This window comes from Terrapene carolina, unplaced genomic scaffold, assembly GCF_002925995.2.
Source record: "Terrapene carolina triunguis isolate 2854851 unplaced genomic scaffold, T_m_triunguis-2.0 Scaffold242, whole genome shotgun sequence".
NCBI lineage: Eukaryota > Metazoa > Chordata > Testudines > Emydidae > Terrapene > Terrapene triunguis.
In genome coordinates, this window is record NW_020664593.1 from 9,433,115 (window position 1) to 9,453,502 (window position 20,388).

General features: G+C 47.2%; 1 protein-coding gene across 6 annotated transcripts in view; it reads right to left on the reverse strand.

Moving 5' to 3' along the window:
* Positions 1-20,388, reverse strand: part of BOC (BOC cell adhesion associated, oncogene regulated) — an 81,501-nt gene that overhangs the window by 8,199 nt on the left and 52,914 nt on the right. For 3 of the 6 annotated variants that reach the window (XM_024202357.2, XM_024202356.2, XM_024202351.3), the window contains exons 4-11: positions 12,681-12,827; positions 11,830-11,973; positions 11,012-11,305; positions 9,909-10,181; positions 9,006-9,295; positions 2,970-3,138; positions 1,728-1,838; positions 152-358 (exon numbers count right to left, since the gene is read on the reverse strand). In XM_024202357.2, coding sequence (XP_024058125.2) covers positions 152-358; positions 1,728-1,838; positions 2,970-3,138; positions 9,006-9,295; positions 9,909-10,181; positions 11,012-11,305; positions 11,830-11,973; positions 12,681-12,827 — 1,635 coding nt within the window. The remainder of the gene's footprint in view (positions 1-151; positions 359-1,727; positions 1,839-2,969; positions 3,139-9,005; positions 9,296-9,908; positions 10,182-11,011; positions 11,306-11,829; positions 11,974-12,680; positions 12,828-20,388) is intronic. The other 3 variants (XM_026657382.1, XM_026657380.1, XM_026657381.1) reach the window with 3 other exon arrangements.

Sequence of the window (20,388 nt, forward strand, 5' to 3'; positions counted from 1 at the left end):
AGCTGGGAGAAGACCACCCCTCCTCCAGCTCACTGAAGATGCTCAAACGCCACAGCATTGAGCATGGCATAATAGAAGGAAACCACCATAGAGAAGCAGGACTATTTGTCACGTCCCCCAGAAAGACAGGGGGGAGGAGCACATCTCCTACCTTTCTCCAGGCCTGTGATTTCCACTGAGAGCAGAGAGGGGGGGATGTCGCTGGCGGCCAGCACCCAGTCTCCTAACTTCTTCAGTTTCTTGTACTCCACTCGGAAAGACTGGATGGGGAACCCTCCATTCCCGCGGGGGATCCAGGTCACATAGACAGATGTCTCCGATGCTGTGGAGATGGTAGGGCGGTCTGGTGCCTCGGGAGCTGCGAGGAGCAGGGTAGAACATGAAACACCTCTCTCTCTGCCTCTCCTTCTCTAAAGCAAATTTAGGGTGGATCAGAGGTACCAGTTTGATTGACCCCCTCGCTCTCCCTCATCCTTGTGCCTCCCACACAATCCCTCCCACTCCTCTTTACTGCCCCTGCTGCTCCCTGAAAACTCAGTGAGTTCCTTCTACCTTCTTTTTGCAACTTCCTCATGTCCCACTCCACCACTTCCAGCAAAACCCCTGCTGAGAGGGGCCCAGCTGGCTCTGAGCACGCTCAACCTGGGGACGCAGCTAAGAACTCCCCTCTCATGTCAGGAAAGAGCACCTTTCAGCCAATGGCTCCCACCCAGGAGAAGGACCATCTCAGCCTCAAGAAAATGTGTGCAGGCCAGGCGGGGCAGGGGTCTTGCACACGCCTGTGTCTGGAGAGGGAAAAGGGCTGTGTGTCGGGGAGAAGGGTGTGTGCATGTGGCAGGATCGAGGTAGAGAAGAGAGTTTGATTGATGGGGTATGCAGAGGCAGTGAATGATAAGAAAGATGGTAGAGACTGATACAGCAGCTGAGAGAGAGGAGGAGTGAGTGAAATGAGACAACAGAGAAACATGGAAAAATTATACATGATGGGGAAAAAAGTTTGAGGGAAAACCATCAAAATAGTGGGAGGAAAAGATATGCAGGACATGGAAAGAGAACAGGAGTGAAGGAAGGGGAATGAGAAGGAAGAATGAATACAAAGGGGAAACAGACAATTAAGAGAGAACTTCATAGGAAGGGTAATGGCCCCAGTAAACAATACCCACGTCAAACATGGGATGGGACATGACGAACAGGACAAGCTGGGCTGGGTTCATACTGACGTTCCCCATCTGCAACGAAATGCCAAGGCCCAGCCCTGCACAAAACCATCCCTAGAGTTAACACTAAACACCCCCCTGCTAGCAGGCTCAGTTGAGAGGCCAAGAACCTCACGGGCTACAAAGCCAGGACTCCCCGCTTGTCCTTGGAAGGGGTCCCTCCAGAGCAGCATGGGGTGTGGAAAATGTATATGGTCCCTTTGCCATGTTGCAATGGTTCTGTGGCTTGCAGTCTCCCTGGCTGGGAATACTGCACCCTTCACCAGCATGAAATTCAGTTAAAGAGCAGGGTAGATGTCTGATGGTCTCCTTGGGGATGGGGAAAGGGAGCAAGTGTGCTGTTCTGCAGGTGACACAAATGCTCTGTGCTTGACTCGTCATGAGCAAAAAAGCCCCCATAACCTAAGCTTAATGTTACCGAGGGACTGACTCTGATCCCGACACAGCCTGGCCTTGGATCCCCACAACACACACGGCATTCCGCCCCTCCCCACTCAGGCAGGGCCTTACGGGAGAGGCGGCTGTTGTCCAGATGGCTGCTGCTCTGAGTGCTAGTGCCTGGGTCGTCCCTTTGGATCTGCTGCTCTTTACTGGCGACAATGTCGGGTTTTGGTCGTCGGCCTGGCCAAGAGAGAAATGACGTTAGAGAAGATGAGGCGCGATGGACAGTTATCTACTGGTGTTTATTTCCCATTGGAAATTCGCAGCCACTACATGGGAATAGTAGCACTTTGCACTTACAGAACCCGAGGATTTCACAGCATTGATAAGGCCCAACTTGTATTGCAGAATGATTGTCAGATAATTGCGGCTGAGTTGCAGGCAAGACATGGAAAATCGCGGAAAAGTGATAATGGACCTTTATTAATTGCGGTAACTTGGAAAAGCTAGAAAAGACCTGTTTGTTTAAGATAAATTTGCTGGAACAATATAAACACTCAAGTATTATGTTATGCCTGCTAATTTTTTTTTTTTTAAATAACTAGACATTTTACTGCAACTATATTACAGACATTAATGCGTGTGGCTGAGAGCCCGAGCTCCAGCCGCTATCAGCTCGAATATATGGGATTCTACTGTACTAACGGGGAAACAAGTGTGTGTTGCAAACCTCAAAATGTATGCAAAATTGTGGACTGGGCAAAGTAAGCTAATTACAATCAAAACTGCAGTGGAAGCCTAATATTGTGGGACCCGCAATTTCCGCAATATCGCAAATGAAGTAGGGCCTTCAGCAATGATGAACAGGCTCTAGGCTCAGAGGTGTTGTGAAGATCAAGTGACTCTTTATAAATGTTCAGCTACATTTTTTGCCATTTAAAAACATTTCTAAATTCTTCCCAGAAAAACCCAGCACCATTTCCCCCACTAGCTGAACCTGAGAAGTTGATAACCATTGCTAGAGAGACCGCTACTTAGGCCACAGAGAGGGGAAACTGACTTGGCTAAGGTCACCCAGCCAGTGATTGGCAGCAGCAGGAATGGAACCCAGGAATCCTGATTCCCTCCATCCAGTGCTGTCAGCACACTGCCTACCACCCTGCTCATTTTCTCCTGTAATGGGCAGCGACTCTCAACGTGGTGGCAGCTGCCTTTCCACCTGACAGGCACTGAACCAAAACACAGCATGTGGCTAAAAGTCATCTGCAGGGTACAAGGTAGAGAGGCTAACTCCAGAACGGTGCCTGCTATCAAGGGCTGGGAGATGGGACCTCAGAGAGTTGAACCAAAACATCTAGGGAAAGATTTGACCTTTACCAGTCCTGAAGGTCACCATGGCCGTCTGTCCCTCCCCTGCACAGTTATAAGCTGCCATCTCCACCTCATACAAGCTCCCAGGATCCAGTCTGCTCAGGGTCAGGCGGTGCTGAGTCGCAGGGATGTCCCTGACTGTCCAGTTGGCTGAAGAGTTCATAATCTGCTGAAGAACAAGTCACAAGCACAGGGATCACTGGCCTGGCCAGGGAAAGGGGGGCTGGCTTTGCTTTACTTTTAGAACTTGAACTTTTGCCGAAAACTTGAAATGAAGCCTGGAAAGTTTGAAAAAGTTTCTCTCACTTGTCTCTCCCAGCCTTCTTGGCTTTCTGCAAAGGAGTGCGATTTTCCAGCCCAATTTTGCAAAGCTCAGTGGTCAGATATGTCTAGGATAAGCCTCCAAGTGTTGGGATGCTCTTCTGACCTTAGTACAGCTTATCCACCCTCTAGTCCAGTGGATCTCAACCTTTCCAGACGACTGTATCCCTTTCAGGAGTCTGATTTGTCTTGCGTACCCCCAAGTTTCACCGCACTCAAAAACTACTTGCTTAAAAATATAAAGGTGTCACAACACTGTTACTGAGAAATTGCTTACTTCCTCATTTTGTCTGTGTGAAATTTTAGTTTGTACTGACTTCACTAGTGCTTTTTAGGTAGCCTGTTGTAAAACTAGGGAAATATCTAGATGAGTTGATGTACACCTGGAAGACCTCTGCATACACCCAGGTGTACCCGTCCCTCTAGTTGAGAGCCACTGCTCTAGTCTCACCCTGTGACGTTGTGCAGTCTATATGGTTTTATAAAAACATGATGATAAGTGAATATAATGCAACTGGGATAGTTTTATAAAGATTTGATAAGTGAATATAATGCAACTGGGATATGCTTCGTGCAAAAGGTCTCTTGTAAGGTATCATTACAAAGCTCATAATCTACTGAGTGTGATCATCCTATTTGTAGAAATGTACCACTCTTGTATCTAAAACTAGAAATATAAAACATAACTCTGAGGGCCTATTGTAATTATGTAAGGTGTGGGCCATTAATGGTGGTTTGGAATCTTGATGACTCCCGTTAACCAGGACCATTGTCTGCAGATGGCTGCATTTACCTGTTAGTCTTCCTGTATATGTGTGTGCTGGCAAGTGGGCAATGAAGTCTTGCAGTGACATGTGATCATGTCACCTGAACTGGAATCCATCTTTTACCTGGTGCTTTTCCAGTGAGGGGGGGTGGAAACCCAGAGGGACAAAGGGTTCCCGCCTTATGCAAAAGATATATAAAGGGGTGGAAGAGAACAAAGGGGGAGAGGAGCCATCATGAAGAATCCCCTAGCTATCACCTGAGCTGGAACAAGAGCTTTACCAGGGGAAAGTATTGTGTCCAGGCCTGGAAGGTGTCCAGTCTGAGAAAAAACTTACTGAAGCATCTCTGAGGGTGAGATTATCTGTATTCAGTTTGATTAGGCATAGATTTGCGCATTTTATTTTATTTTGCTTGGTGACTTACTTTGTTCTGTCTGTTACTACTTGGAACCACTTAAATCCTATTTTCTGTATTTAATAAAATCACTTTTTATTTAGTAATTTACTCAGAGTATGTATTAATACCTGGGGGAGCAAACAACTGTGCATCTCTCTCTATCAGTGTTATACAGGGCGAACAATTTATGAGTTTACTCTGCATAAGCTTCATGCAGGGTAAAATGGATTTATCTGGGTTTAGACCCCATTGGGAGTTGGGCATCTGAGTGCCAAAGACAAGCACACTTCTGTGAGCTGTTTTCAGGTAAACTTGCAGCTTTGGGACAAGTGATTCAGACCCTGGGTCTGTGTTGGAGCAGACGGGAGTGTCTGGCTCAGCAAGACAGGGTGCTGGAGTCCTGAGCTGGCAGGGAAAACAGAAGCAGGGGTAGTCTTTGCACATCAGGTGGCAGCTCCCAAGGGGATTTCTGTGATCCAACCCGTCACACACCCCACCTTAATAGATACTGCAGGGTATCTAGCTGTGTAATGGTTATGCATATTTAAATCTCCAAGGGCTCGTCTGTCTACCATTTTGTGTTCAATTCAGCAGAGTGTCAGACTGCGCCTGCGTGCGCACACACACAGTGTGCTCTCATGGTGACTTCACTTTTGTTCTTTCTCCTTTTGATGTTTCACTTAAGATAAAACAACGGTCATTCTGACTTAAAGTGTCTGGTTGCTCTGTGTGTCTGGACAAACATAACCAGTGCCATTTATATTTGCTGTGGGAAGGCTCCCACCAAAACACAAAGGGTACAATTTCCAAAAGTGCCTAAGTGACTTAGGAGCCTAGGTCCAATTTACTTTCTGTGAGATTTAGGCTCTTAAGTGCCTACATCACTTTTCAAAATAGGATTTTACCCACAATCATCTATTTCCTGTTGTGCGAGTTGCCTAGATTTTTTTTTTTTTTAGCTGATCAGCCCCTGCATGCTAGAGTGCATAGCTACCTGCTTGCAGGTCGCAATCCATTCTGTTTAGTGTCAACAAGCCATTACCCCATGGCCATCAACCTTCAGATACCAAATATCAGGGTGTAGCTCTTTACATCTGTTATTCAGTCATCAGGAAATTCAGGGGAAATCAAATACCATGCAATAATTTCCCCTTACAGTGTGTGAAATGCTGAGCACCCCCTGCTGGCTCGGTACATAACGAGTAACAATTACAGTCCTTGGACCCTTAAAATCACCTGTCCTGCTAGTGCAGGAAGGGAGTGCCTATTAACAAGGACTCAGTGTTATTCAATGCAATACCCCCAGCAGGGGAAGTGGGATTTTAAATCCACCTCCCAGTGCTGCATACACTCTAGCTGAGGGCCTCACTGATGCACCAACAAGGAAGAGAACATCAGAGAGCTGGGTCAGCTCCAGTGATACAAAACAAAACTGCACAAGGGGATTTTAAGGCTGGGCTTTGTCAAATGAAATTCAATGGGAATTGGGTGCCTAACTCCCTTAGGCTTCTTGGAAACACCCAGCCAATGGCTAAGGAGAGACATTCTCATGCTGCCTAGAATGGGGCAAAGACAGTCAGTGCTATTTAAAGCTATATTGCATTATATGAGTTTATGTGACCCTCTAGTTTAACACTGAACAGAGACATATAGGAACAAGGGAGCGGAGTTAAGCTTATGACCAGATCTCTGGTATTTCCTGACTTTTGAGAACTTCACCGTGCAACCTTAGTGTTCATTCAACATAGCTTTCTTCTGGAATATGCAGCATACGGCCATGGCCTCCAAAGGGTTTTTTAACACAGCTTCATCTTTCAGTGTAATTGAACAGCCAGGTCTAGATGCTGCATACCACAGAGTATGAGGCCTTTCTCTTTTCCTTCCTCCCGTCCCAACCAAAAGAGGGGAACCTGCAACTGCAAGGATAATATTGTGCAGGCAAGCAGGCGGGACACCTCAGTGACCCTGTATGGAGGGGAGCAGTGGCAGTGCAGGCAACATGATGACACAGAGATGCCAAGCCTCTGCAATGTAATTTATCTTCTCTGAGCGTTTGACACTGATGGATTAACGTCTACCCAGTTTTATTTTTATTACAGAGTCTGTGGGATTGCGAGGCCAGAGAGAGGTCCCTCAGGACTGTTACATTCAAGAAAGCAGGAGCTGGGGTGTGTGTAAAGAAGAATATTAAAAACAGAGATAATGACTGGATAGGAACTGACTTCCCTTAGGCTGTAGAACAGTAGAGTAGTTGCTCCTGTGTCTATAGAGTGAGTAAATGTGGGTGGATATAAATCGCATACTGGTTGTAAAAGTCTATATATCATTAATAGCAGCTGAAGTTAGCACAACAGAAAGAATCTTTACAATCTTATTTGCTTTTCACTATTTGTGCTGTTTATTTACTTTTTTGCATTTCCTTCCACTGACTGGTCAGTTTCACTCTCATAACCTAAGGGGTCTGATTTCAAAGGCACTCAGCACACACAATTCCAGTTGAAGTCAATAGGAACTGCAGGTATTCCGCATGGCTAAGAATCAGATCCTAGGTTAGCGCCGCTCTGACATATATGGGTTTCCAACACACTAGATCTCATGTGCTCTCTCTCTCTCTCTCACACACATACATTTTTAAAATTGAAATAACTCCTCCCCCCCCCATACACACAAATATTTCTATTCATATTAGTTTTAATTAAATCTGGATCTTTATAAAACCTAATTCTAAACATCCCTTGGGTTGGCAGTCACAGAAATGACAGCAAATTAAGGGTTAATGGGGCTAAACCCCATATGTAGGGACCTAAGAGGCACAAGGAAGAGTCTCCAACTGAGAATTTGGACTACACTGAAAATGTGTTAGTGCAGACTGCAGTGACCCTTGGCAACCTTTTCTGCCCTAATGACCTTCCAGGTGAAACACTGAAAAAACAAACAAAACAAGAACAAACTACAGCCCATAAGCTAAGATCACACGCAGAATTGGTTTCATTCCAATGCTATTTGGGGGCTGCATCTTGTCCTTGCAGATGGAAAGACTCAATGATCCAAAGGTTTTATCCCCTCTCTCTATTAGATCTTGTGTTGACATCTCACATCTTTATTTTAAATGGCTGTTTAAAGAGACATGGTTAGTTTACGCCCCAGATTTCAGTTTTGTTTAGGAAAAAAGCAAGGATGTTCTCAGGGGTTATAAAGTCTTATACTAGAAAAGGTTTCATGAAATTAACCATTTCTGGGGAAATAGACACTTTTTTAATATATATGTAATTGAAATTTGAAATCCTCCAAATACAACAGAATTGGAGTGTGTTAGAACTGGAAATCTATATCAGTTTTCTGTCCGTGATGAAGGAAATGCAACAAGTAAATGAATAGCAGCAGTAAATTACAAAAAAATACCCCCAACATTCTAACTTATTAAAACTAGGAAGGAATTTTTTAATTAAAAAAAAAAAAAAAAAAAAAAAGTAGAATTTTTATCTTGAGTGTCCCAACATTTTCAAGTGGCTGCCGGATTTTGGGCTCTGTAGTTTTTGACACCTCCCCCCCAAAATGAAGCACCTTAGCCCAGCGGGCCCTATCAAAATTTATGGCCCAGAGTTGAACTCGCACAAACATAAGGAACATGTATATTTGCATTTCGAACAGGAGTTGTGTTTCAGGATGAAAATTTGAGGTTCATCATTCTGAATATTAATTAACACTTATAACCTGGTGTGTTAAAATAACATTCCAGGGTGCAAGTGGTGGAAATTTTTCTCTGGCCTATCAGTCTGAAAGTCCCAGCAATGATTCACACCAGGAGGAGCAGCATCATGAGTGATTAGGTTGGTCAAAGACATTTTGTGATGTTACAAGGGGTTAATCCCTGAAACAAGACAAGGATAGTTACCAGAGCAATAACGGTTCACCCCACACCACCAGGTAGTTTGTGTGCTCACTATCTTGTCACGTATTGGCTTCCAGGAGAAAGCCTAGAAAAACAGGGAGTTTGGGACATTCCCTGAAGATTTAGGATTATTAGGACAGCTACCGTACCTGTCAGCATAGCAATCCTGCACATCATGTCTCAGCCTTGCTATTTGTTGGACAGCACCATTTAGTTAGTGGGGGATTGGGGTGGATGCATTTAACGTCATTGGGTTTTGCAAATGAAAAGGAACTGTAATTTTGTTGCCTGCATTCTGTACCTTTAAATTATTATTTAATGTTTATATTACCATAGCACCAAGGAGCTGCAGAGGAGTGCTCTCTGCCTTTGCAGTCAGTTGTCATTGGGTGATTTGGCTCAGGCACAGGACATTACAGAGCGAGTCAATGTGCGCTCTTCCCTAGAGACTTAGTTTCAGAAACTTAGGACATCCCAGCAACAAAAGCAGGAAGAAACCAAATGTTACAGGTAAGGCGCATCTGATTGCAAGGGTGAGTGACTGCCCCCATGAGGTGAGTGGCTGCACTTGGAATGCACTGTTAGATAACTGCTCAGCCCAGTCACAAATTCACCTACAGAACATCAGTGATGGAAACATGGAAGCAGCATGGTGGTACCTTGCGATGCTTCACAGTGTAGTAAAGGATGGGGGCCCTGCCGTCGTGTCGCGGTCTCCACACCAGCTCGTAGCAGTCCGTCTTGGACGTCCTGGGAGAACTGAGGATGATGGGCGCCTCGGCCGGAGACACCTGCCCTCTGTTAGTCATGCACTGGAGAGATGCTTCCAGCGCAGTAGGCTTAGGCCTTTGCAGCATGGCTTTCTCCTTCAGAGCCTTGTCGCTGGACGGTGGCGTGGGGGACTGAGCTGAGCCCGACCTGGAGTCTCGCCATGGCTTCATAGTTGTTCCTGAAATACGAGTTGGGGGTGGAGGGAGAGGGGGCAGACAGAACAAATGCCATTTTAAATCACCAGTAAATGCAGAGATAGTAGGAAGCTACCTAAATTCTCCTGCTAGCCCTGGTGCCATGAACCGTAGAGGAACCATAGCCAAGCTTCTCAAGAGGTGTTAGGCTGCTGCATCCATTTCAATCTGTCTGAACGACATATAACTATAACACACCCCTCCTTCTCTCCCGCAATAACAATGGGGCACATGGACACTGGGGCTGATTGCAGAGGGCAGCTTCCTATCACTCTGTAGCACCTCTTACCACAGACAGGCCCAATGGGGCCCCAGCCCTTCCTGTCATGATAAAACTCGAAGGAGACAAGTGGCACTTGTTGTAACATAGCCAGCTCCTACACTAGGATCTCCATGTCTCCTAGTGAGAAGCCAGCTGGGGGTGCCCTAGCAATTTGGAGGTAAGCTGCTAGAAGAGCAGGACAGCTGAAACACAAGCAGGACAGAAAGGAGGTATCAGCCCTTTCATACTCCAGTCACTTATTTGTACATTAGCCCCTTGAATTAAAGCACCGATGTCTGCGGAAAGGTAACTTGTGAACTCTACTGAAGACTCACCAGGCTGGGCGGTCCTAAGGTGCACCATGGCTTGTGCACTGCCAACTTCATTCTCTGCCATGCACTGATATATCCCGTCATCCTCAGGCCCCACACTCATCACCCGCAGGGCCTTACGGGACAGCCGGAACCGGTGGTTGGAGGAGAGAGGCACGGCATTGCGCAGCCACATGACCGAGGGCTGGGGGTTCCCTCGCACCTCGCAGGTGAACTTTGCACTCTGACCCCAGGGGATGATCTGCTGGGACAGCTCCATGGTGACCTCAGGAGGTTCTGTAGGGCAAAAACCATGAAACAACAACTTGCTTTAGCTCTAGCAGAGAGCACAGCACTACCATGATTGGTCATTCGCTTCTAGAGGAGAGAGGGGTTGGAAAACCGAGCCTCGACCAAGAAAAGTCCTCCTCCTTGATGGGGTCCCCCAGGGATCCACCCTGTCGCCCCTCCTCTCCAGTCTCCACAGGAGATCACTCAGCGAGGTGGTGAGATGCCACATGTCCAGTGTCAACAGTATGTCAATGATACACAGCTGTGTATCCCATTTTCCCCCAGTGCCACTACAAGGGTGTCCTGATGCCTACAGGAGACCAGCGCCTGGATGAAATACAGCTGGTTCAAACCAAATCCATTCAAGTCCCAGCTAATGCCTGTCGGAAGGGGGAAATGCTTTGCGGAATTATCTGGGACTTATCTTCCTAAACGTTCTTCCCTCAAATGGAGCCTCCTTATCCAGAGACTCTGAAGTCCGCTAGGGTTCCTTCCCATGCAGATTTCAATGTACCTGGAAAGCGCTAGATACTACACTAATGGGTGCTATAGAGTACCCAAAGCAGAAATATAAATAATGGGAGATGGGATTCCTCAAGGGGAGTCCCCCACCTTAGACTCACAGTGGAACCTGTGGGTCAAAGGGGCAGGTGATGGGGTCCTCAGGGGCAAATCCATCACCTCACACTAAAACTGGCGCTAAAGATGCCAGCAAGGAGGGTGGGTTCACTTCACATTATAATGGAGGTGGGGCAGATATTTCTCCCTGAAACAGGCGCTAGGAGAAAGCCCGGGCTTTTCTGGGGAGACGGGAGGAAAGCTGCAGTACTACTCACCAAACACCTGAACGTTATAGAATATGAACACGGCTCCAGCCTCGCCCACCCCATTGTCAGCCATGCAGCTGTAGGTGCCGGAGTCTTCCTCGCTGGTGGCGTCGATCAGCAGGTTGCTGAGCAGGAAGCGGGTCTTGTTGTAGCCAGAAATACTGGAGCCGTTCTTGGCCCAGGTGACCCGGGGAGGCGGGATCCCGCTAGCCACACATTCCAGGATGAGGCTTTGACCTTTGATGACTATGATGGTCTGAGCCTCCGGGGGATAGATTATCCGTGCCGCCTCTGCTGTGGAGCCTGGTGAGGTGGGAGAAGAAAAAGAATAAGACACCGCAGCTCCTACGAATGGGAACAGTGCCTTGTACAGAGCACTGACCTGGGGCAGCGGCACCCCAAGAACACTTGTTTCCTCCGGACAATAGGACAGATGGACGCACCATGCAGGCTGAGAAACTTGGTAGTTCTTATGTGACCAATGTGCAGAGGACCCAGTCAAGCAGTGGAGTTCAAACCCTTGCTCCCAGGTCTAAATGCTCCTCAGCGGGTATAACAATTCCACGGGGTAGCCGCATGCGCATGCAGCACAGAGAACAGACCTCTCGACCTTCTACTGTGAAAACTACAGCCCTCCACCATCTGCTGCAAAGGAAGTTTTCCAGGAGCGAATCCTGGCAGTCCATACATAAAGCTACAATAATAGAACACAGAGGCTGCAAAAGTAAACACTCAACAGTCAAGAGGTGCCAAAGATAACGTCGCACACACAAAGAGGGATGGGTTGGAGGCCAGGAACCCAGAATGTTTAAAGGGAGGCATCTTACGTCGCACGCGGAGTCTGTCACTGGAGACGGAGGTTTTCACTTCCTGGGTCACGGGGTTGTAGGCAGCACATTTGTACGTTCCTTCATCCTCCTGGCTGGCATTGACTATCTGAAGGTTCCCAGACGGCATGATCAGGTAGTTGTCTGTAAGGGAAAAGAAGAGAGGACCTTTCTCTGTGAGGAGCTATTCTACCAGCCAGATAACATCTCAGCAGTAGGTTTCAAACATGCCTGGGCAAAGGGAAGGGAGAAGGTGGGCAAAGAGGAGGGAAAGAGAGCTGGATAAATCAACATCACAAGCACGGTTCTCCTGGAAATAAGCTGATTCAGTCTCAGAATCGGGATAAGGAGAGAACTGATTTGGGGAGGAGGGAGATGAACGGACCTTCTGGTGAAGTTGAAGTGTCACAAGTACAGATGGGCTCAAGTGGCAACGTTCAGACCTGGATTTCTGAACCCTTGGGAAGTTTTTAGGGGTTCAGAGACGGGGCTTTGGTTCTGACCCATCTCACGGGGGCGAATAATTCATTTTAACAAAATTAAGCTTAGGATTTATTCAACTCAGGCCCCCTCCTTTTTCTGTTTGCAAATTGTTGTTGAGCCTGGCTCCCTCAGGCACGGCTGCCTGGGGACATCACAGAGGCCAGGCAGTGGCTCAGAAAGGAGCAGCTGTGGGGGAGACATACATTAGGCAGTGGGCAGAGAGAGCTTATTCTCTGCAAGACTGGAGAGCTAGAGGGAAGGGTAAAGGCAGAGCCAGCGGATATGGAGACGTGACAGAGCTCACTGGGACAGAAGCATGGGGTAGCAAAGAGAGTAGAGGGACCCTCCCCTCCCTGAATGCAGCTCACCTCTGGAGGCCTCCAGCCACTCCTGTTTCACACTGTAGCGCACCTGGGCTTTGGGGTGGCTTTCGGGCAGGTCACATGCAATCACAGCTGTGTTCCCTTCATCCACTTCAATCACATGCTGGCCATCAAATTTGAAGTCTTTGATCTCTGTTAAGAGGACAGTAACAGTAAGTCTTAGCACTGGGGTGGGAAATTCAGGAGTTAATGGAAAGAAGTAAAAAAAAAAAAAAAAACACCTCAACAACCTGAGGTACATTCAGTACGTAAACTTGTAATTCAGCTAGATTCCAAAGCTGGACTAAAGCACACAATGGGGAACAAGACAATGCACATAGTTAACACTGGGCCCTTCTATCCTAGGACTTCCAAGAGCTTTACAAATATTGATTTGGCTTCCTGACACCCCCATGGAGCAGGTCTTCCATGTCCATACAGATTAGGCTGGCTCAGTGCACAAAGCTAGTCACGCTCTGGATCTTGGTTTTGGTGCGAAGAGTATCCTCTTCCTGAGGTCTGACCTTTACCACCTCAGGTTTGGAGTCAGGACCCAGTTTAGTGCATCTTGGCAATGGATGGTACTGAAGGGGTGCCCTTGGCGATGAGTGGGACTGGGCTGGTGTCAGAACGCTGCTCCTTTCTATCACCTAATAGCTCCAAAAGGGGCTCATCAAGAAACTTTGTGAATAAACTGCTCCTGGGATGTGTATGAACATGAGAAATCCCAGCCCTAAAAGGTAACTTACTGAGCAACTGAAAATTGAGATTCGAAAGGTAAGTGCCATTTCAAACATAACTGTAGCCATGCTGCCCAGAAGCTACCACAAGCATTGTGTGCAGACAGGGTTCAAAGGCTGGGTAATACAGAAGAGAGGATTACATCATGACCTTTGACTTCGCCTGAACACCTGAAATATGGTTAGAAAATGACATCCCCTTCTGATAAGTGGGGAGGACGGTCTTGAACTAGAAAATGTGGGGGCTGTGAGGATTAATTCATTAATATCTGTGAGGTGTTCTGAGATCCTCAGATGGAAGGTGCTGGAAATGGGTAAAAATATTTGCTGCCCAGATCTTCCTCCTCTGGATTCAGTTCTACCCCTAATTATGCATTCACTGCTCCTACTGACTTCACTAGGAACTTGCTGGGGTGCATCTGGGGGAAGAATTGTACAACTGTGAAAGACTCAAACTGGGTTCTGGGTTCTCTCTCACCTCACATGTCCTCAGTGCCATTGCCATCTCCGGACAGCTGGTGTACACCAAATCGGGGGTGGGAGTGGGGCAAAGCTTGCTTAGCTGATACCAGGGAAAGACAAAGAGCAGGATCAAGTGTGACGGTTACTATGAACAATGCTTTCTGGATCTAAACTAACTGTTCAGCCCCTGGATAATATGGTGATGAATGCTATGCATCCTCCCATGCTATACATCCCAAACAGATGGATTAGACCAGTGGCTCTCAACTTTTCCAGACTACTGTGCCCCTTTCAGGAGACTGATTTGGCTTGCGTACCCCCAAGTTTCACCTCACTTAAAAACTACTTGCTTACAAAATCAGACATAAAAATACAAAAGTGTCACAGCACACTGTTACTGAGAAATTGCTTATGTTCTCACTTTTACCATATAGTTATAAATCAATTGGAATATAAATAAATACTGTACTCACATTTCAGTGTCTAGTATATAGAACAGTATAAACAAGTCATTGTCTGTATGAAATTTGAGTTTATACTGACTTTGCTAGTGCTTTTTATGTAGCTTATCATAAAACTAGGCAAATATCTGGATGAGTTGATATACCCCCTGGAAGACCTGATTGAGAACCACTGGTTTAGACAGATGAGAGCATAGGAGTAGATAGATAGATTCAAGAGATTTAGAAGGCAAACTTCGGGCGTAGAGGGGGAAAAAAAGATCATAGTATTTCAACTCACAGACTTGAAAGATTTGATCTGGAAGCAAATGGAGAAGAATTAATATGGAACAGGAAGTAAAAAGTCATTTTCAGAGTCCACTTTTGTGACCACAACCACCACTTCAAACTCTTCCATTGCCTGAATACTAAGCATCTCCACACAGGGAATTCTTGCTCGAGTCAAACACTCGACAGCCACAGGCTGGTTTACCACTAGATTATTATTGTGTCCTAAGGTTCCCCCACCCCCAGTTTGTTTGGGGAGCTGTTGGAGGGGATGGGGGGGAGGTCACAGAAAAAATAGAAGGGAAATATTGGTCTCTATAAAAATTAAAATGAGTTTGAAAGATACCGGAGAGGGAAAAAGGCTCTAACGACTGGCTATGAACCGAACTTTGGCCAAGTTCCTTTGTCTGCTGACCCAGTTACCCACACCATGCCCTGAACACACACCACGTTCCTGGGGGCTAAAAAAAACCCAACAGAGGGTGCCTTTGAGAGAGAATGAGAGTACCAGACAAAGAGGAACAGATCAGGTTTCAGAAGGGAAGGCATTTGACAAGACACCTGCCTGCTGGTACATTTGAGAAATCCATTAGGAGAGAATGTTTTGACAGAGCTGTTCACCGCCCCCACCCCCACCCGCCAGCCCAGTCCTCCACCTTCCTTCTCCCCTGCTGTCTACATTCTTCCAGCTGCACTTCTCAACCAACTCCACATGAAGCAAAGAGTTAGAGGCCATAATGGAAACACTGCAAGGACTCTCTGCTAGTCTTTATGAGCTGACTGATCCCTTCTCATCAGAACCTGCTCCTCCACCACCCTGCACAGCTGACTCTTCCTGCAAAAGTTCAGTGACCTCAGAGACACACCAGCTGGACCATTGCTTCACCATGGAAATGTCTCTGTAAGGAGACTTTAGGACTCAGATGAACTCAGTATGAACCCTCTACACTTTGCTACACCCATTAGGGATGGGGATGGAGAGCAGGAAAATATCTCTTTTTTTTAATACTACTCAGAAGACTCGGAGCAGATACCAAGGTGAAATGGCCTGAGTCAGGTAGCGCTTCAAGTCTACGCTAGCCACTCAGAAGCTGAGAGCAGCAATGCAGCTGAGTTTAAGACAATTCCAGTCCCAGACTGGTAGTGGCAGAATTGCCAAACCCACAACATCAAAGACCAGAAGATAAATCAAAATAAACCCAGGAGACCTATTTCCAAACCCATTCCTGGTGCAGATGCTCCTGTAGCCTATATGTACACTATAACATAGTAGCATTGGGAGCCAGTGCATCTCAACTCATAGGGCAGGGAGATGCACCTACTATAGCCCCTACACCAAGTTCGGGAACCAACCTGTTTGAAAGTGCTTTAAACAAAGTTCTAGCTAGCCTGGTTCCTGGTAACAGTTTGACCAGCCAATGTGGATGAAATCAACCCATGTTTAGAAAGCATGCTCCGACCAACTGCAAGTAAACTAGAACATGGCTCTTCTAGCAAATGTTTGCAAGTGTTTCCTGAGTCCTGCAAGCCCAGCTCACAGGAATGTTAAAGAGATGAACATTTATTTCGGGAATTTGGTTTCAGCAGCTGCTATGGGGTGATGCTATGTCTTTGCATTGGCACACTAGGTCAAGGAGGTAATGGCATTGTGTTTTGAGGATCCTGCATCTTCAGCACCTTGCAGCAATATCCTATGACATTGCAACAATACTCAAAGTTGCATCTTCCCTAGCATGACCTAGCATTGATACACTTCTTCAGAGTGGCATGACCCTGCATTGAAATGAGACCATATTGCCTCTTCAAAGTAAAATGTAACAGCAACGCAGTATGACCTACACCACCACGACTTTGCGCAGAAGCGTGCCATTATCACAAACACAACTATTTTGTTCCTTGGAACCAATACAAATCCAAGGCCCACACAGCCTCAGGCAGCTCAGAGAGCAGGGATCAGAAGAGCTCGTGGATCGCAGACTACACATGACCTTCCCTTGGCAGACCGGGAGAGTGGAAAAATGTGTTTTCATTCTCTGGGATTTATACCAGCTCTCCAACAGCAAAGACAACTCTGGCTCCAAGGTTCTCCCACCCACAGTCCTGGAAAAGTGACATGAAATGTCTCAAAACAGACTTTCTGATTAAAGCAAGATTCTTTTTAATTTTAAATAAAAACCAGCTCCCTTCGCAATGTGCTGAAAAACCTTCCCAAATGTAAAACGTATTAGTTGTCAGGCACGTTGTTTGGAGACGGTTCTAGTGCCCAGATTCGAGAAGCGGGGGGTGGGGAGGGAGAAAGGAGGGAGAAGGTTGAAAAGAGAAGGAGAGGTTTAGCAATGTCATAAAAATGATTTGCAGCGAACGTGCTCAAGACTTCAAGAATTTCCTGGCATCATTCAATTAAAAATAATAACAATAAAAAGCAGGAATAAGAGTGAACTTCAAAAATGTGATTTAAGACAAGCGGAGAAGGGGAGCCATGTTTCCACTGAGTATTAAAGCCAGATGAAGGTTAACTCTTAACATGCAGCACATTCTGTTCCTCTGATAATAAATGTTACCCTTGGGGAGGGGAAGGGTGCTGGGTGTTTTCTCCTTTGACATTTGATCAAGGGATTAAACAGGAAGAGACACAAACAGAAGAGAGTGGAGAAAAGGAGAGAAGTAGAAGTCTGCCTGCCCATATCACACATACTTCTCTGATCATCAAAATATAAACGAGCATCAGGAAAATTAATGTGCACCCTGGTGGTCTGAATTAATCACGGCCAAATTACGATCTCAGAGCCAAGGCCCAGGCTCCAGCAGTGCTGGCAGGGGTTTATAGACCCAGAAGAGGAGAGAGGCCTAGGAGCCAGTGAGCTTGGAGAAAGAACAGACCAACACCTCAGATGCAGAGCAGCTCACCAGTGAACATAGTTCTTTAGGACATGGAAAATAACGACGAGATTTCTGCAATTAGAGACAGTGTTTCAGATACTGAGCTGGGTGTATAGAGCGGTAGCGTAGCTGGGGGGAGCGGGGCAGCGGTTGCTCTCCCACTGAGCACAAGTGGCGCCTTTTCAATTTCTTGGTGCCTTTTTAATTTTTACTCACCCGGCAGCGCTTTTACTGACTGGGCGGCGCTCCAGCACTTCGACGGCGAGTCCTTCACTCTCTCCGGGTGCGTTCGGCGGCACTGAAGGACCCACCGCTGAAGTGCCGCCAAAGACCCGGAGCGCCGCCCCGTCAGTAAAAGCGCTGCTGGGTGAGTAAAAGCGCCACAGCGGGTGGCGCCTTTTTTTGTGATCGTTCCCCCTGTTCCTTCCACCTGGGTACGCCACTGGTAGAGAGGGGAAGGATCGTCCTGAGGTTAACACACAGATCTCAGAGTCGGGGATTCCTGGGGTTTATGGATGCTTGTGCCACCCACTTGGTGTGCGGTCTTCAATGAGTCGCTTTGCTTTTCTGTGCTTCATTTGCCCTCATCTTTAAAGCAGGCCTATCATCTCCCTTCCACACGGGAGGGTGCAGAGCTAAAGGCCGGTGAGACGGGCAAGTAGGACACTGCACCCCATATTCTTCAGTGATTTTATGATGATATGATTATGGCATAATAATGATGCATTTTGTACAAGACGGGTCATGTGAGGTATCATTGGAAAAGTTAGGAGTTGCTGAATATGATTAGCCTGTTTGTATGCATGTATCATTTTTTGTATCTAAAGTTAGGAATATTGACTATGTATCTGTATTTCAGTCGTGCTTACTCTGGGTGACACCCACAACTAGCCTTTCTGGTACAACAATGAAGAAGCCAGACAGTGCTGATGGCACATCAGCAAAGACAATGGACCCTGGAAGAACTTAAACCTTCCTAAGAACACTCCACACAGCCTGTAAGTAACAGCTGCTATGACTCAGCAAGGTATGCAAGGGCATGTTATCAGGCCACATGTCTCTGGACTCCATCTTGGGATGTCAGTGTTTTTCCACAAACTGATTTTGGGACAAAAAGGTTCCCGCCCTATGCTAAAGCTATATAAGACAGGGAATGACATCATCTGTGGTTCTGCACTCCCCACAAAAGAGGACTCCTGAAAACACCTGAGAAACAAAGACTGGACTGGTAGAAGTGCTGGATCCAGGCGAAAGGGATTTTCTAGCCTGTGTATGAAAGACCTGGGGTTCCACGCTATAAACCAAGTGCAGCCTGTCCCTTAAGAATCTGGAAGCCTGCTGGTAACATCTCTCATAGTGAGAAACTGCTAATTCATATGCAGTCTACCTAGTATGTTAAGCTTAGTTTGCATTTTTGTTTATTTGCTTTGATCTGTTTGCTATCACTTAAAATCTATCTTTTGTAGTTAATAAACTTGCTTTTGCTTTATCTAAACCAGTGAGTGAAATGCACGGGAAATCGTAGCTCAAGGGGCAAAGGCTGTTGCATTTTCCTCTCCACACTGGGGCGGGGGGGGGGAGAGGAGGGTGGCGCAAACTCTATGAGCTTACACTGTACAAATCCCTGTGCAGTGCCAGACAGTATAATTCTGGGTTTATACTCCAGGGGAGGTGCATGCCTGGGGAGCTGAGAGTTCCCTTGGCTGTAGCCCTTCTATTATTGATTCATGCTGTGGCTGGTCAGAGAGCCTGTATGTAACTGCAGCTGGGTGTGTCCCTACCTGGGTGAATGCTGGAGGAAGTGTAGGACTGGGAGCGGGTCTGCAGCTTGTCACAGCAGCACAGTGAGAGAGGGAGCCCAGGCTGGTGGGTCAGAGGGCTCAGTGGTACCCCAGTTCCAGGTGCCACCCCAGGGGGGAACCCGTCACAGGATGGTCTTGAGGTTAACACAGATCTCAGAGTCGGGGATTCCTGGGGTTTATGGTTTCTTGTGCCACCCACTTGGTGTGCGGCCTTCAATGAGTCACTTTGCTTTTCTGTGCTTCATTTGCCCTCATCTGTAAAGCGGGGATAATATCTCCCTGCCGCACGGGAGGGTGCAGAGCCAAAGGCCAGTGAGACGGGCAAGTGTCAGTGGGGCCTTCCACTCCCAGACCTCCAGGGGTACCACCCTTTGATATCACAGCAGCTACTCTGCCAGTCCAGGGAAGAGGGGGACCACCGCCCCTTCCTCCCTTCATTTCTCAGCCCAACAGCCTGGTCTCCGGGGGAGCTGAGGGTGAGGAAGTGGGTGGGAGTGGAGAGAGCCAAGAGCAGTGATAGGGGAGGCAGTGGGGAGCCATGGCAAGCAGAGAAAGGAGAGAGGCACCAAGAGAGGAAGAGAAGGGAAAGATAAGGAACTTAAAGCACAGGACACAGAATATATTATTTTGACTAATTGGTTATTCAAAAGTTTAATGCCAGATTGTTCCCGTAAATGTCCACCCCCCACAAATAATGTTTAGTTGTATTTGTAAATGGCTTCTACCCAGGCCTCTGGAGTTCCAACCTGCCTCCCCTGGGGCGTGTTTGCCTGTGCGCACTCACAACCTACATACAAACAGGTCTGGCAAACAGAGGGGCAGTGTGGTCGTATCTGCGCTGAGGTGCTGCTGCAAAGATAGTGCCAGTACTACCGCACCTTCCCGGCCTGGCCCGGTGGGGGTGTCACGTGAGCTGGAGGGACCCCAAGGACTCCTTTCTGCAGGCAGGTGAGATGGGGAATTTTGAGATCAGCAGAAGCTGCGGGTGACAGCTTCTCCCCAACACTCACTGACCGTCTGTATTTGGCTCTGCTCCCCACATCCGGCCAGCTCCTACCTGCCTCACCAGCTTTCCTATCCCCAAATCCCATGCTAGACCCTA